At 41.5% G+C, this 18,781-nt stretch overlaps 1 protein-coding gene across 17 annotated transcripts in view; it reads left to right on the top strand.

Moving 5' to 3' along the window:
• DAB1 (DAB adaptor protein 1) overlaps window positions 1-18,781 on the top strand; it is a 1,307,076-nt gene that overhangs the window by 1,204,490 nt on the left and 83,805 nt on the right. For all 17 annotated transcript variants that reach the window (XM_072649618.1, XM_072649617.1, XM_072649615.1 and 14 more), the window contains one exon: window positions 18,464-18,595. In XM_072649618.1, the coding sequence (XP_072505719.1) occupies window positions 18,464-18,595 (132 nt within the window). The remainder of the gene's footprint in view (window positions 1-18,463; window positions 18,596-18,781) is intronic.

Genomic DNA, 18,781 nt, shown 5'->3' with positions numbered 1-18,781 from the left:
GACTTTCCCACAAACTATGCACCTCCCCCTGCCCCATTATCTTGACCTGGCATCTTCATTGGTCATAGTGTCCTTGGCAACCTTCACCCTGGCATTCCTCGTTAGCTTTACACTTAAACTTGGCTCTTAGTTGGCCCTTAGTAGTCATTGTCCCTACCCTCCCTAGACCCTGCCTAAGGTGCCAGCAGCTGCCTCGAGCCAACAATGAATGAGATGATGTGAAGAATGAAAGGATTCACCTTCAATATATTTCCAGTAATAAAGGAGCTTGCTGAGGGATAGTGGTCAATGACTTTTCAGAGAAGGTCATTGTTGTGTTGATTGTTGGCAGTCGGAGTTCCAAGAAACAACAGTTATGAACTGAAGGGTCAGTTACTGTGGGAGAAAGTAATTGATCACTTGGCTCAGAGAGCTCATCCTAGCACCCATGAATCAGCAGCATACGAGATGCTGATTATGGTGACACGTATGAGATTATGTTATCCTTAGGTCCTTCAATTAAATTAGGGAATTTCTCTACAAAGTGATTCTTGATTGCAGAAAAAACATGGTGCTGTGGAAAGCTATGCAGCTTTGGAGTCAAAGGACCTGGCTTTGAATCCTGTCTATGCCATCCCCTACCTGTTTGACCTTGGGCACGTAGGTCCCTCTCTGGGCCTCAGCTTTCTCATCTCAGTTTTTATTCTGCCTGAGAGATTTCCCTTAAGTAGAGATCTTAGTGTGTCACTCCACTGCTCAGTAAGCTCCAATGGCTCCCTGTTACTTCCAAGACAAAAATATAAATTAATCTATTTTGCTTTCAAAGCTCTTCACAACCTAAACTCTGCCTAGCTTTCCAGTCTCCTTGGATGTTACTCTCCTTCTTATAAGCACTCTATGATCCAGCCACATTGGCCTTCCCTCTGTTCCTTCACACAGGGCAGCTTATTGTCCATCATTATGCCTTTCCTCTTGTCATCATCCTTGCCTGTAACATACTTCCTCACCTCAATTTCAGAGGATCCTTCTCTTCTTTTGAGGCATCACCGTCTACACAAAGCCTTCTCTTATTCCCCAAAATAGTATTACCCTCTCTCTCAAACTATTTCATTCAGGTGTGTGTATGCATATGTGTGTCGGGAGGTGTTGATTTATTTTTTTGGTTAAAGGAGGTGGACTCTGAAGTCTTTCTAACTTTAAACATGATCCCTCTTTGGGGATCCCATAATGGATCAGTTTCCTTCTCTATAAAATAGGGGATGAACTAACTGACCTCTGAGGTCCCTTTCACTTCAGTCTCCATGATCCTTAATAATGTTTGATGATTGTTGGCCTCTATGATCTCTATTTTCCCTCTGAAGATTCATGAAATATCAGAGCAGAAAGAGGCCTTAAAGATCATCTAGTCTAACCCCTACTTTTTCAAAGGAGGAAACTGAGGCCTAGAAAGGTTAAGTATCTTACTTCAATGCCAAATAGAAGTTTATATTAATATTGGGTCCTAACAGGAATAGGGAGCCACTAGAGTTTATTGAGTAGGGGAGTAACATTTTTAGACTATGTTTTTTTTCCTAAGAACCTGGATTCCCATTAGTTGCTGCTGCCATTTTCTGTTCAGGGGCTTGCCCGAGGTTGCACAGCCAGTTCATGATGGAGGCAGAAGAAGACACTGGCTGCTTGATTCCTCTTTCTACTACAACATGCTTTTAGCTTTATTTATACCTCATTTTTTCCTATTGACAACTTTTTTTTCTTAAATGTAGATTCTTGGAAAGAATTTTGAAATGAGATCAGGTATGCATGGCCCCATCAACCATGTTCTCAGTAGCTGGTTCTTAGGTGGTTAGCAGGAAGTTTCCAGGTGAATACCCCAGGAATCTGTGCTTGGCCCTATGCTGTTTCACATTTCCGCTATTGACCTGAACATAGACAAAAGTGAAGAGGCTCTGCAGATGACATAAAACTGTAAGAGATCACCAGCATGTTAGATGATGGGATACAAAAGGATCATGGAAGATTAGATGGAATAAAAAAGAAGCACAAGTCTTGTATTTGGATATAAAGAAGTTCACTTCAGATAGGATTAGATATGGGGTTAAACAATGGTTAGACAGTCATTGTTTTTGAAAAAGTGAGATGAGAGCTTAACAGGATTAAGATACGCAATATAGGAGCCAAGAATATAAATGTAATTCTGGGCTGCGGGAAGAAGGACATGGTTTCCAGGCAGGTGATAATCCTATTCTCCTCTGCCCTCCTCAGATCTCATCACAAATTTGGGGCTCAAGTCTGGGCACCACAGGTTAACAAGGAGAAGCTGGAGTGGCCAGACAAGGGCTGCCAGAATGGTGTTTTCACCTGGCCCATGACATTTGAGGATCTAGTGAAGGAACTGGGGACATTGAGCTTAAGGAAGAAAAGACGCAAAAAGAAGATGACCCATGTCTGTGGAGGAGACATTGGGATGACACTCAGTCTGCCAGGAGCAATGGGAGAAGGTCACGAGGAGACCAAGTTAGGTTTGGTGTCACGATCTCATCACAATGAGAGCTGTCCCAAAATGGACCAGGCTGCCTTTGTAGCCAGTGAGCTCCTCCTCCTGCGGAGTCTTCAAGCAGACTGCTTTAGTCTCTATAGCCTCAAACAGACTCCATGATAGTAGAGATGCCTTTTGGCTATGGGTTGGCTTATATAGCATTTAAGGTCACTTACACGTCCTGAATTCTGGGATTCTATTGAGGGCATATTATATGCCAGGAGGTTGTTATAAGGATGCTTGTCCTTGATTCAACTGGAAGGGTTGGAATTACATCTCTGAAAATTATTAACTGTGTAGCCATGGACAGATCACTTAATATCTTTGAACTTCAGTTTTTTTATCTGCAAAATGGTGTGATATTTATAAATGCAGTCGCCTCTTCATTGAGTTGTTCAACTGATGAAATGACATCATAGACACCGAGAGCCCACTGTTGTGTCTTTCATGCTTGGATAAGGGGAAACTTTTCTGAATTTCTTCCTGATTATGCTGAGAAATGGACCCCACTCTCAGCCTTAACCACCTTTGATATGGTTGTGACATTTTCCTTTGCCCACTCCCTTATTATACCCCATTACAATCCATGATAATTGTCGCTCTCATCTTGACCCTAGAGATCAGTCAGAGAACAACTTTTAATCATTTGGCTATGAGGACAAGAAGCCTCAGAATGGGAAGTGGCAGCTGGAGCCAGTGGGAATCTAGGTTCTTGGGGAGTAAGGTCTGACCTATGTTATTCCCCAACTCAATAAATTCCAGTAACTTCTTTTTATCTCTGAAACCACGTATAAGCTCTCGTTTGGCATGGAAAGTCTTTCACAACCTGGCTCTTTCCTCCCTTCCCATTTTTTTTTACCCATTATTCCCCTTTGTAAACTCTGTGGTCCAGTAACATTTGCTTATTTTCTGTTGCTTCTCCCACCTCCATGCCTTTGCCCACATGCCTGTAATGCTCTCTTTTCTTACTTCCACCTCTTAGAAACCTTGCTCAAGTCCATTATCACCTTTGGAAGGAGCTCATGCCCGTTGCCCGTCTGTTGGTGTCTTCTTGTCTAAGGTTAACTACTCTCCTGGTATCTGGAATATGCTTAGTTACTTATATTATCGTTCAGTAATTATCAGTTGATTCATGATTCATGACCCCATCTGGGGTTTTCTTGGCAGAGATATTGGAGTAGTTTGCCATTTCCTTCTCTTGCTTAATATACAGATGGAGGCAAACAGGGTTAAGTGACTTGCCCAGGATCACACAACTGTATGTGTCTGAGGCCAGATTTGAACTCAGGTCTGCCTGACTCCAGGGATGGCACTCTATCTACTCCACCACCTAGCTGCCCTAGTTATTTATATATCATCTCCCAAATTAGAGTGTAAGTTGTTTGAAGGTAGAGACTGTTTTTCTTTTTCTTTAAGTCCCCAACACTTAGCATGGTATTCTATATACACCATTAGTACTTAATAAGTACTTGCTGGTGAATTGATTGAGTAAAGAATTGACAAAACCCTCTTCTGAAGTCTCTTGGTCATATTATTCTACAATGGCCCAACAGCAATTTACTCTTAAATCCTACAGCTTAAATTCAAAGAAGAGATTTTTCCCCCTTAATACTGGAAAGAAACTTACAGAGAAAATCTAATTTAACTTCCTCTGCTTATGGGTGACATCACCCCAGAATCCCAGGATTGGAAGGCATTGAAATGCCCTGAATTTCTGTCTAGCCCAGTACTTCTTTCTCAGGATTTGTTGTCATAGACAAAGGTTAATGCCAGATCACTTGACCTACAAGTAATTTTCCATTCGATGAGGTGACCTTCTCCATACAGTGTCTTGGGGTCAATCATGCCCATACTTTTGTCTGTTCATGGTCCCTCATTCCTAATGTGCTGTCATAATCCCCTTTGTCAGCCAAAATGCTGAAGTCATCAGTTGTGTGGCTAAATCCGCATCGTGTTCTTTGAAGTTCTTCACTGGAGATAAATAAGGAATCTGAAAGGAAGGAAAGGATATGTCTTTCAAATGAAAAGGCCTTGTTAATAATGTCTATTCAGAGATTCCCACCACTTATTTTTTTTTTCCTCCAAAAGTCACTGGCATAAAATATATTAGCTTTTATCCAGCATAGATGGGGATATTTTGGAAACACTAACCACAGGGTTTTACTGGTCCTTATCTCAGCTCATGTTTTGCACAGCATAGAAGAAATACCACTGGATTTGGAGTCAGGGGATTTGGTTTATGATTATCACCCTATTATTACTATCTGTGCAACCTTGGAGAAGTCATTGAACCTCTGCCTGCCTCTGTTTCATCATCTGTTAAATGGGGATATTAATAATATGTATTTCCCAGAGTTGTTGTGAAGCCCATATGATATAATAACTGTAAAACCCTTAGCACACTGCCTGAAACATATAAGCACTTTATAAATGTATTGTGATTATTAATTATTTAACCACTCTGGGCCTCAGTTTCCTTCTCTGTAGATGAGGAGGCTGGACCAAATAATCTCTTAGGTCCCTTCTGGCTTTAAATCTATGAATCTAGGATCCTCTGGTTGGAATTCTTAGTTAAGAATGGGACTTCACAAAAGAAAGGCACACCTAAGATTTAATGCAGGTGTCTTTCTGCATTTGGGGCTTGTGTGACTGGAAAGAAGGCATGTGGTACAGTGGAAAAGTCTTGTACTTGGGAGTCAAAGGAGCTGAGTTTCCAGAGCCTGTCCTCTCCCGTAGTCAGGTGACATCTGGAATCGGGGATCCTGCTCTCAGAACCACTTTAGGAAGGATGTTCCTGATTTGGAGAGTTGGTGGAAGAGAAAAGCCAGAGGAGAAAACAATGGGTTTTTAAGAACTAGGGATATGTAGCCTGGATGAGAGACTTGGGAGAGACAGACTAGCCTTGTTCAAACATTTAGAAGGCTGTCATGCTGAAGAACGATTAGATTTCTTTAGCTTGGTGACAATAGCAATGGTAACTCACATTTGTATAGCACCTGCTCTGGGCCAACCATTGTGCTCAGCACTTGACAATTACTATCTCATGTGATCATCACAATAAACCTGGGAGATAGATACTATTATTGTCCCCACTCTACAGATTAGGAAACTGAAGCAGAGATTAAGTGTCTTGCCCAGAGTCACCCAGCTACTGAGAGCCATTGGTCAAATTTGAACTCAAGTCTTCCTGACTCCAAGACTGGTCTCAGAGGCAGATAGATTGGAGCAGGGAACAAAGAGGCCATTTTAGCCTTGTGGTCAGAAATATCTTTATAAGCAAGCTAAGCCTAGGCCAGGAGCTATATAGGTGCCTATAGGTACCCTAGAAACACCAAATATTATTTTGTGTTTAGGATAATAGAGTCCAAGGCCTGTCACCTGAGCTAGGACTTTAGATGAGCCAATTAATTTCTTGGAGCCTTGGACATTCTACCTTGGTCAATGCCGCTTACTTTGGGGAGACTTCCCTGACCACCCAAGCCTATAATAATTTCCTTTTGTTCTAACTTCTCTTATGTTCATTGATGTCAGTGTTCATTCAGAAATCATTCTTCTAACTTCTTTTCCGCTTTATTGTCCTGGTATTTAAGGGATCGCATGTTACTCAGCTAGGGCTGGAAGTCCAAGTACTGAATGGCGTAGCCCCTCCTTGGCAGGGTTTCTTGAGGTCTGGTTTGGAAGGAGTGAAATTGCATTGGATTTAAATCCTCCCACCTTTGAGATTTCAGTATCCTGATCTTCAGAGTGTGGCTGGCAATGAGACTGACTTCATAAGAGTGTCATGAGGAACCAATGAGTTATCATATCAAAGTGATATGCAAACTGTTGAGGCTCTTTATAAAAATGGGAGCTGTGATTATAATAATCCTCTAGGACTTTGTAAAGCCATCAGACCTACCATGGACCCCATTCAGTTCCCCGGAATGTCATGGATTGTGACCACTACAAAAAAACTTTACGCCCAAATTCATGGAACTGGGGGCACTGTTCTGGAGCCAAGGGGGGACTGTTCCCAAAGTTCATCCAGCACACTGAATGATCCAGTTACAGAGGTAGAAGAAAAATGAAAAGTAATTTTGTGCCTGCAGCCTGCATTCTGACTTAGATTCCATCGATTCTCTAAAAAGTTCCCCAAAAGAAAAACAAATCCTTTGGGCATTTTTGATTTGATTGTATCTTGATGGCTGGGTTGAGCTCTGCAGAGGGAGAGACAAACCTGACTTGGAGAACATTGTTCTGGGTACACAGGGCTCAGAGCTGGGGCCGGTGGGGCATTCTTTTGAAGTCTGGCATATAACAACCTTAATAACATCCGCTTTAATCCATGCCCAGGATCTCTAGTTATCTTCTTTTTTTTCCTGCTTGGAACATGTGATGCCAGGAATGGGAAGCAAATCCCATAGATTTAGGTCTAGGAAGGACCTCAAAGGCTGTCTTACCCATTCCAGAACATCACACCTGACAAGTGGGGGAGCCTTCTAAGCCAGCCGATGGCCCTATTGGACAGCACTAATTGTTGGAACATTTGCTTTCAGATCTTTCTCTACAATTTCTACTCATTTCTACCCTAGTGGCACTTGGAGGGCCCAGAGCCAGGAAGACCTGAGTTCAAATCCAGCCTCAGAAATTTCCTAGCTGTATAACCCTTGACAAGTCACTGAACCTGTTTTCTCAACTATAAAATGGGAATGATCACTCTTTCTGCCTCTCAGGGGTTTTATGAGGATACAGATGAGATAATATTTGTAAAGCGCTTAGCCCAGTACCTGGCATACAGTAGGCACTTAATAAATGCTTCTTTTCTTTCCCTTCCCTATTGTTGATAACTCTTCCCAGCCTAGCTACCCCTCTTTCCAATACTTGAGTATGTCTCATGGCCTCCTCAGTTCTCCAGCAGGTCTTCTTTTAGTCCAGGTTAATCATCCTAAGTTCCTCCAGAAACTTCTTAAATTGCATGACCTCAAAGCTTTCCACACTCTTTGGACACTCTCTCCTTTTCAGTGCCTTTCATTTCACAAAGTCCTGCAAATACTTGCACCTTTATCAAATCACTCCCAACATTCTTTTCTCTAACTTAGACTTCCTTATTCCTTAAATCTTTCTTTAAAGTACCTTTTTTTTTCCTTTCCTATGAATATCTCTGTGACTCACCTCTGAAATATCCCCAGATTCTTCAAGGAAGGAGAAAAATACTCATCAGTTCAGAAAAACCCTCATTGACATTAGGGATATGAGAGAATTCTAATTGCTTTAGTCTACTAAGGAAAAAAATGAATGGGAAATATTTTAGAATTTTACTTCAAAAAGTGGATGGATGTAATCAGGCAAAATGTGCCACTCATACACTATGATTGGCATGGAGGTAATTAGGTTCAAAAGTTGTTAAGAAAATGGGACAACTTAGAAACAAAGGAAGGAAATGAATAGAAGGAAATGAGGCACATTATAATGTAGAATGAAAAACCAGGACACAGAAGTTTGCAGGCACCTTGAGATATAGATTATCAAAGCTAGAAAGAACTTTAGGACTGAAAAAAATTAGGACATAGAGTACAGCATGTTAGTTCAGAAAGGGATTATGGAACAGAATATCAGTGCCAGAAAGAACCTTAGAACACAGTGTTAAAATTGGAAGAGACCTTAGGCTATACAATGTTAAGATTGTCAGGGATCTTAGAACATATATTGGAACATATCTTAAAATGTACAGTCTTAAGAATTGAAGAAACCTTAGAACATGCTGTGTTAAGATTAAAAGAGTCCTTAGAACATATATTAGAAGGGACCCTGGAATATTCAGTGTTAAGAATCTAAGGAACCTTAGAACATAAGTATTAAGATTGGACAGGATCTTAGAATGGACCTTAGAAAATGTGTTGGGAGGGACCTTAGAACATATAGTGTTGGGATTGGAACAAACCTTAGAACATATAGAATGTTAAGATTGGAAGGCACTTTAGAACATACAGTGTTAAGACTGGAGGAGATCTTAGAACATGCAGTGCTAGAGCTGGAAGAGATCTAAGAACAGAGAATTTTAAAACCCAGGCTCAGCTCCCCCCCAGTTGCTAGTTGCCCCGACCTTGGCCAAAATCTCTTTGTGTCTGTTTTGTATGTGGCTATATCATTATTTTCTCTCTTTCCCAACTGTAGACATTCCTCGAAGGCAGAGACTGCTTCCACTTGCTTCTTTGTGTTGCTGGTTCTACCACAGTACCTGACACATAAGATATACTTAATAAATGTTTGTTGAATGATTTCTAAGTATAGAATGGTAGACCCAAAGGTGACCTTAGAAAGTACTTTAAAAAATAAAGCCTAGAATGTTAGGGCCAGGAAGAGATTCACAGACCTCAAATAGTGATCGTTAGCACCGAGCAAGAACTTTGAGGGATCTTCAACATGGCCCTTATTTTTAAAAAAAGGTAAAAATTAATTTCATTGAGTTGGCTAAGGTCGCACACCTAGCTAGTGGAAGCAGTAGGACAAGACATACTATATGGCTGGAATAAAGGACTGTAACTGAAAATGAGATTTTAAATGAGTAGAAACAAAGCTCATAGTGAGCCCATCAACAGTGTCATCTCCCTCTTGAACTTTCTAAACTGCAAAAGTCTTTTGCACAGTCTTTGTATCGACAAGGCATTTTAAGATCTGGGTAGAAAATTTCTTGATACCCTGTACCAAAGTAGGCTGTGTTATCTGATGTTCTCTAAGGCTCAATCCTCAGCTTCTCCATGAACCATTTACCAATTTTTAAATGGAGTATCAAATTGTTTGGAGGGTTACCATCTGACAGAACAAATTACAGAGAAGACTTAATTTGTGGTACGGTTCAATACAGTCAATTAAATACTGTATAGATTAGAAAGTAATTTGCTTAACACTTTACCATTAGTTGTTTTTCAAAAAATAAATTCCACACTATTTAGCCTTCATATTGTTTTTCCCCCCTGAGGCAACACTATTCACTGAGAGAAAGAGAGAGAAAAAGAAAAAAAAAATAACACAACAGGATTCAAGCACATGAAGAAAGGAGAACGTAGACAGACTCAGAATAAAAATAGATACATGGAAAATACAAGACTTCACACTATGAGCAATTACAGTAGTTAAAACCTAACTGCACAAAGGGAGGCACGAGCTCAGTAGAAGTGCTTTCTTTTCTTAACATATTTTTGGACGTGTTTTCTGAATCGCAAAGCCAGGGGGCTGGGAGACAAGCGACAATAACACCTCCAAACACTCCAGTAGCAAATGTGGAGGGGAACAGGTTAGAGTGAGTAAAGCCCTTTGTTTGGTTGGGTTTTTTGGCTCATGTTGGCAAGCCAGGGGTCTTATGGGAATTTAAGAAAGAAAGAGGCATACGCACACTCACGCACACACACACACAAACACATCTGTGAGGTAAGGGTCCGCAGGTGTAGAATTTTGAGTATCACATCAGACTTTCTCTATGGCTTTATCTTTTTTATCTTTGTTTTTCTTTTAAAATGCTCTTTGTTTTAATTTATGCCTATCAAAGAGGCAGAAAGGTACAAGGGAAAATTTTAGGTGTAGTAAAAAAAATTTTTAAATCTATTGAAAAAGTAACATGATCTTATACTTACCAAAAATCTAATAGAAGCAAAAACACGAACCTGTCGCTCCCTGTTACCACCTGGTAAAGTTCACATTTTTCTGCCTGGTATTCCAGCTTCCCCTGTCCCAAGTCTGCATCTCCTTTCCTTTCTAGTCTTTACTCTTTTCACTCCCCTTCATGCACTCTAGCCTTCAAAACAGCTCAAGATATAGGCAAATGTATAATTGCATCTTTGTCACCCTGTCCCTCCTCTCCTTGGCCAACCATGTACAACATACACCATTAGTTTGTTTCTACATTACCTGTCTTTCTAACCAAGCTAGAATGCCATCTCCTCCAAGAAATCTTCCCTGATCCATACATCCTTTCTCGGTAAAAATTTTTCCTTTCAAACTTCATAAAGTACTATTTCCATTTTTTGGATGGACTTCTATTGTTGATTGCACTTTGTCTTATCCCTGTTCTTTATGATCCTTTATCTATCTCTCCCAGAACTTAAAGCAACACTGAATACAGTATGCAACAAATATTTGCTTGCAAAGGTGAGTGAGGACCTTTAGAATTTAGTTGGCTGTTATCTACATAGGAATTAGTAAAAGATGAGGCTAGTCTGGTAGAAAGAGACAGACTTTGTCCTGGGCTTGGCTTTCTCCCTGTGCCTTTTGTCCATCTTTTTTTTTGTTGTTCAGTGATTTTTCAATCGTTTCTGATTCTTTGTAACCCCATTTGATCTGGGAACCTCATTTCTTGGCAAGGATCCTAGAGTGGTTCGCCATTTCCTTCTCCAACTCAGTTTATCTGACTCCAAGCCTTAGCACTCTAAATACTGTGTCACCTAGCTACCCTTTCTTTGTCTCCTCCTTTATGTTGAGAGTTGGAGGAGTTTGGAATTCAAAACCTGAAGGATCAGAGAACTTCACCAGGTGCCAGTTGTTGGCTGAGGACCAGGTGTAACTTAACCTTGAGAAATTAAAATTGCAAGATATGTGGAATACGTGCCATAAACTGAAGTGAGGTCAACCATATCCAATAACCAGAAAGTTCATTTGAAAAAAAAAGGTATGGATCGGCTGGCACTAGCTGCTTGGTGAAAACTTAGTTAGCTCTTTCTTGTTTGAAGCTTGGCATCTGGTGATGAGAATCAGCTCTAATGGGTGAGAAACCCCAAGGCCAGAACTCTGAAAGGAATAAGACAGACTCTGGTGAAGGAAAAACTTGAAAAGGTTCGCTCCCCTCTTCCCCACTCCTTAAAAAAGATCTGTTGCTAAGGGAGCATCTTTTATAACTTATTAAAAAATAAAAATTCTTCTGGTTTCAAGTAAAAGAGCATGGCAGAGCCTACCTATTCTTCTAATGATACCAGTGTTCCTCAAAAAGTCAGCTGAAATCAGAAACTAGGATTAGAGGTAAACTTCACAGCCATGTTCTCAGGGGGGATGTGCTTGGCAAAGACTGAGGGAAACTCCACAGCACAACATCTGATGGAGCAGTGAGTGGCAGGAACCATTTCTGACTCATAGATATAACCCTGGAAGGGAACTCCAAAGGTTGATTGTCCAGTCTTATTGTATAGAAGAAGGAATTAAGGCCCAGGAAGTCTTTTCCAAATTATAATGTGGCAATGGGCAGAAGTGGATTTGAACCTAAGACCTCTGACTCCAAAGTCAATGATGCTTCATACAAAGCAGTATGGAGCGTAACAGTGTCTAGAAGAACAACATCCATCCAACACTGCATGTACATGTCTAGTGGTGCTGTCTAGCAGAGACTCTGCTATGACCAGTGGGACAGGGTCCAGTAAAGGCTAACCCATCCAGCCTAGACCTCAGTACAATGTCATCCTCTGAAGACATCAGTTTCCCTGGGGAATCAGCAGTGTGGCATGTTTTCTACATGTGTACTCTGTTCTGGCCGTGTGTGTTCCACACAAGTGCACCACTCCACACATAGTTCCTATACGTAGCTACTCATCCTACTACTAGTGCATGTATTTGTGCAAAATGTGCCCTAGTTTTATAGGTAGATATATTTTATTACTACTTTTTTTGGTATACTATTTTGCTAGATGCTTTTGCTTTGAAATAATTGGGTCCTCTGGCTAACGATTGATGGTAAATACATTTAATAGGGGCCTGTTAGTTACAGATTTCAGAGCATACAGACCCCCAGAGTGCCATGATTCAGAAGCAGTCTTTTCTAAGGGATTCACCCTATGAATTGCAGCAATGGGAGGGGGAAGGTCCACAGGTGATATAGTTGAATGAATAAATGATTCGTGTGTTATGAACAAGCTCCCTCCTTGTATTTCTTTTTTTTTTTTAATTGATTAATTTATTTATTTCACTTTTAACATTCATTTTCACAGAATTTTTGGGCTCCAAATTTTCTCCCCCCTTGTCTCCTCCCCCCACCCCAAAACACCTAGCATTCCAATTGGCCCCATCACCACTCCACTCTCTCCTCCATCATTCCTCTCTGCCCTTGTCTCCATCCTCTCCTCTGTCCTGTTGTGCCAAATAACTTTCTATACCCCTTTACCTGTATTTCTTATTTCCTAGCAGCAAGAACAGTATTTGACAGTTATTCCTAAAACTTTGAGTTCCAACTTCTTTTTCCTCCCTCCCTCCCCTCCCCCTCCCTTTGGAAGGCAAGCAATTCAATATAGGCCAAATCTGTGTAGTTTTGCAAATGACTTCCATAATAGTCGTGTTGTAGAAGACTGACTATATTTCCCTTCATCCTATCCTGCTTCCAATTACTTCTATTCTCTCTTTTGATCCTGTCCCTCCCTATGAGTGTCGACCTCAAATTGTACCCTCCTCCTCATGCCCTCCCTTCCATCGTCCCCCCCACCCTGTTTATCCCCTTGTCCCCCACCTTCCTGTATTGTAAGATAGGTTTTCATACCAAAATGAGTGTGCATTTTATTCCTTCCTTTAGTGGAATGTGATGAGAGTAAACTTTATGTTTTTCTCTCACTTCCCCTCTTTTTCCCCAAACTAAAAAAATCTTTTGCTTGCCTCTTTTATGAGAGATAATTTGCCCCAATCCATTTCTCCCTTTCTCCTCCCATACATTTCTCTCTCACTGCTTGATTTCATTTTTTTTTAAGATATGATCCCATCCTATTCAATTCACTCTGTGCACTCTGTCTCTATGAGTGTGTGCGTGTGCATGTGTGTGTGTGTAATCCCACCAAGTACCCAGATACTGAATAGTTTCAAGAGTTACTAATATTGTCTTTCCATGTAGGGATGTAAACAGTTCAACTTTTATAAGTCCCTTATGACTTCTCTTTGCTGTTTACCTTTTCATGCTTCTCTTCATTCTTGTGTTTGAAAGTCAAATTTTCTTTTTAGCTCTGGTCTTTTCATCAAGAATGCTTGAAAGTCCTCTATTTCATTGAAAGACCATTTTTTCCCCTGAAGTATTATACTCAGTTTTGCTGGGTAGGTGATTCTTGGTTTTAGTCCTAGTTCCTTTGACTTCTGGAATATCCTATTCCATGCCCTTCGATCCCTTAATGTAGAAGCTGCTAGATCTTGTGTTATCCTGATTGTATTTCCACAGTACTTGAATTGTTTCTTTCTAGCTGCTTGCAATATTTTCTCCTTGACCTGGGAATTCTGGAATTTGGCCACAACATTCCTAGTAGTTTCTCTTTTTGGATCTTTTTCAGGTGGTGATCGGTGGATTCTTTCAATATTTATTTTGCCCTCGGGTTCTAGAATCTCAGGGCAGTTTTCCTTGATAATTTCATGAAAGATGATGTCTAGGCTCTTTTTTAGATCATGGCTTTCAGGTAGGCCCATAATTTTTAAATTGTCTCTCCTGGATCTATTTTCCAGGTCAGTTGTTTTGCCAATGAGATATTTTACATTATCTTCCATTTTTTCATTCTTTTGGTTTTGTTTTGTGATTTCTTGGTTTCTCATAAAGTCATTAGCCTCCACCTGTTCCATTTTAATTTTGAAAGGACTATTTTCTTCAGTGAGCTTTAGAATCTCCTTTTCCATTTGGCTAATTCTGCTTTTGAAAGCATTCTTCTCCTCATTGGCTTTTTGAACCTCTTTTGCCAATTGAGTTAGCCTATTTTTCAGGGTGTTATTTTCTTCAGCATTTTTTTGGGTCTCCTTTAGCAGGGAGCTGATCTGTTGTTCATACTTTGCTTGCATGTCTTTCATTGCTCTTCCCAGTTTTTCCTCCACCTCTCTAACATAATTTTGAAAATTTTTTGAGCTCTTTATGGCCTTTTCCCAGAACTGATCCCATTGAGTGGGCTGGGATGTAGAAGCACTGACTTCTGTGTCTTCCCCTGATGGTGAGCACTGCTCTTCCTCATCAGGAGGGAGGGGAGGAGAAACCTGCTCACCAAGAAAGTAACCCTCAATCGTCTTTGTTTTTTTCCCTTTTCTGGGCATTTTCCCAGCCAGTGACTTGAGCTCTGAATATTCTCCTCACACCCACCTCCCCTGCAGATCCTCCCAGCCAGCGCTTGGGGTCTGAGGCTCAAATGCTGCTTCCCAGCCTCAGGGCTTTGGGCGGGGACAGGGCTGCTATTCAGTATGAGATTATGTTCAGGTGCTCAGGTGGGGGCAGGGCCACCTCACGGGCTCAGTTCCCTCAGGGGGTTTATGCAGAGACCTTCAACAATGGATCCAGACTCCTGCCTGCTTGGGGAGCCCTGGTCTGCTTCCACCTCCGCTATTGCCTCCCGAGGGGGCCTGAGTATGGGGGCACCCCACTCCCCTCTCAACCCACCAAAGAGACCTTCTCACCACCCCCCGTCACCTGTGGGTGGAGGGACCCGCGCAGCTGCTGGAGATCCCATCCCTGAAGTCCTCTGGGATCTTCTCCTCTCGGTGCCCGTGGCCAGGGCAGGGCTGGGCTGGGCTCCGCGTCCGCAGCGCGACGGACCTTTTGCGAGAGGTTTGCAGGTCCCTCTGTAACAGAAATCTTATCTGCTCTGCTGTTATGTGGCTTCTCCTGTTCCCGAATTTATTGGCAGCTCTTTACTACAGATATTTCATGGGCTGTGGGTTCGGAGCTAGCGTATTTGTGTGTTTCTACTCCGCCATCTTGGCTCTGCCCCACCCCCCCTTGTATTTCAGGACAGTATTTAGGCCCTTCTGATTTGTTATTTATGTGCTGTTGCTCTGCCCCATATCCCAGGTCCTCTAGGACAATGTTCCAGGGGCAGAATTCTTGAGTGGAGAAATAGTATGAGCCAACTGATGAGAGGCAACCTCACCCAGTGGAGAGAGTGCTAGACTTAGAGTCAGGGAATACTGAGTTCAAATTCATTTCACCTCGTAGCACTAGCTGTATGGCCCTGGGCAAATCATTTAACCTTTTTTTAAGACTCAGTTTGCTCATCTGTAAAATGAGAGGGTTATATCTGATGCCCTCTAGTGCCCCTTCCAGTTCTCAATCTATGATATCCTATGATATCTGTGTAAAAAAGCTTATCCTGGAAGACACATTCAGGATGAATTAGATGGGTGAGGTACATTGGTAGAGGTGGAATCTTCAGCTCTTGTTATTTGATTGGATGTGGCAGGTGAGGGAGAATGGGAAGAGCCCTTGTGGGCTTCTGACTTTTCCTGGAGCCTTTCATACCTTGTTACTATGAATCATCTTGTCCCTTTGAGTCAATTGTGAGGCCTAATGGATGAGTGTTTGCAGGTATTTTGAGAGGTGGGTATGAAGTTCAGCTACCCTGCTGTTGCATTCACTGCATTCTAAGGCATTTTGCAATCCCCACCATCAGCATTATGCTGGCATAATACAGAGTTGGCAAAGACAGTGATGGATCAACCCTCAAAGAACCTTTTTCAAATGGATGAGACTACTTAAGAAATATCCTCAATGCATCACAAAATTAACTCTGGGAGAGGGTAAGATTACAAATACATCTTTAAGCCCAGAAGGCACATGCAGATGTGCTTTTCCAGGCAACATTAGGTATAGTTTAAAATGTTTGGATTTTAGGACACTTAATGAAGGCTCCCAGAAAAATTAAATTGTCTCCATCTGCTATCTCATACAGTAGGTGTGATTTTTCCCATCATGCAATAATCTCTGGAGCTAATTCTACAGGGAAGACTTGTACTCATGACTTAATTTCCAAAGCACAATTTGATGATCAATAAGACCATATGAACTTCAATAAGATAGGGGCCTCCTTGAGATGACGTCTTTCCAGCCAATCAAAGGAGAGCATTCAGGAAAGGCAAAGAAAGGAAATGAGTGGCTGGTCTCCACCCACCTTGGCTTCCCTGCCTGCATGGGAATGAAGTTCACCCAAGCTCCTTCCACCAATACCTCCCAGTTGTGTGAATCCATGCTGCATTGTTTTACCTCATTAACACATTGACAAAAATCTGCAGTTTGCTCCTTGGAGTCACTGTCATCCACATTCTGAAGGCCCCTTACAATTCACTGAAAGGCAGTCCTGTTTCATGAATAAAGAACCCAACGGAGAGTCAGAAAGACCTGGCTTCAGGTCCCGCCTTTGATACCTAATGGCTGTGGGACCTTGAGCAATCAATCAAACCTCAGGCATTTATGAAGCTTCCTACCATGTGCATAGGGTCTGGGCTAAGTTCAGAGAATACAGCTACAAAGAATGAAACAATCCCTACTACTAATTAGCTTATATTTGAATGGAAGAAATAAATAGGTACAAAAATATATGCAGCTTTGGTATAGTGTTAATAAATACACATAGATAAAAGCAGTTAAACGTAACGGACAAGTCACTTAACCTCTTTCTGCCTCAGTTTCCTCATCGGCTAAAGAGATTTGGGTGCCATGACTTCTAAGAAACCTTATAGATAAAAAAAAAATCTATGATTTTATCTATTATATATATATATACTGGCCATGTGACCATGGGCAATTCATAGAAATGTTCCAGTCAAATCTCTAAGACAATGTATATTGCAGAAAAGTTGTGAATCTCTACTGTTAGAGGGAGTTTCCTCACTGGGAGTTCCCTACCCTCATGACATTACAGAACCAAACAGAGGAAAGCAGAGCTTCCTGAACAAACACTATTCCACTGGGACTGGGGCATGCAGGAGGCCATCTGGGCAAAAGGAACAAAACACAGGCAGCTGGATATTGGCCAAAGGTACAAGGTGAGAGCTTGCTTGGAGTTAGAGATCATAGCATCTCCCATTTTTAGCTGAAAGGAACTTCAGAAGTTATTGGTCGGACCCCATCATCTTGTACAACTCAAGTACCAACTTTTATATGAGCCTTTCCTGATTCTACCAGTCATTAGCACTCTCTCCTTGAAAATACTATATTCCTTTGTATCTACTTTGCATTTACTTCCTTATGTGAATATTTATTCTCCTTGGTAAACTGTAAACTTCTTAAGGATAAGGACATTTTTTTCTTCATATTCACTTCTTAAATGTTTGCCAAAATGATTGGAATAAAAATACAGCGTCACAGGTTGAATGATTTGCCCAGTATCACATAAATAGTGGGCAGAAGAGGGGGGATTTGAATCCAGATCCTTTGCCTCTGAATGAATTATCCTTTCCAAAATATCTGGATGCTATCCAATGTGCCTGGTTGTGTCTAACAGTCTACAAATCAAGTCAACAAGCATTTAGTAAGCCCTAAATCTGTGATCGTATGAGGTAACTGGGAAGTGGTGAGGCTGGCCTTAAAGCAGGCAAGAGAAAGTATAAGGCAGCCAGATCACAGCCCAGAGTCACAAGAGTAAGACTTTGATTTCAGACAGAGGGGAAGAACTAATCATCATCCTCAAGGCAGTATGGCATCATGGGTAGAGGACTGGCCTTGAAGTTGAGAAGACCTGGCTTAAAATCCTACCTTTAGTAGACAATGACTGTGTGACTACGAGCAAGTAGTCATTTAACCTCTATGAGTCCCAAGAGATTGAAGGAGTGGAAGGAATCTGCACACTTGGAGGTCCCTGAAATAGGTGGAATCCTACCTCTGGACCAAACCAATATAACCACCACAACTCAATAGAACTTTCTAATTTGCCTGGCACTCACCAAAGTGATGACATAATACCTGATTTTTTTTTTAAAGCAGATCAGTCAGCAATCAACAACGCACATTTATGAAGTTCTTACAACATGTCAGACACTGTAAGATTCTGAAAGCATTCGGAATATTCCCATTTCTTTCAATCTCATCAAAATGTGAAGTCCACAGTATCCTTTCAGAATTCCTCTAAGATTCTCTTCCTCCTGTCTGATCCCCCAAACTTGGCTGAATTCCTCAAGGTCCATTGTCATGGAAGTGAAAACCTTCCTCTCATGATTTACATATTAGGTAGGCTGCTCTCTGAAAGAACCTTTCTCTCCATCTCTTTTCAGGCCCTCCAGCATCATCATGCTGTGCACGAAATTTCCTACATAGCAAAGGATATCACAGACCACCGAGCCTTTGGATATGTCTGTGGGAAGGAAGGAAACCACAGATTCGTGGCCATCAAAACAGCGCAGGCAGTAAGTATTTTCATCGATCAGCAATTACCCAGAAGCGCCAATGCCTTTCACTTTCACTCTGGGGTCAGTGGGATGGTGCAGAGTTAAGAAAGAAGGACTTGAAGTCAAGGATCCCAAATTTGAATACTGGCTCTGCCGCTTACTTCCTAACCTCTCAGGGCCTCAGTTTCCTCCTATGTAAAATAA

This window comes from Notamacropus eugenii, chromosome 2, assembly GCF_028372415.1.
Source record: "Notamacropus eugenii isolate mMacEug1 chromosome 2, mMacEug1.pri_v2, whole genome shotgun sequence".
NCBI classification, from domain to species: Eukaryota; Metazoa; Chordata; class Mammalia; order Diprotodontia; family Macropodidae; genus Notamacropus; species Notamacropus eugenii.
Note: the sequence above shows the minus strand (reverse complement) of the source record. Positions and strands in the feature narration are given on the sequence as shown.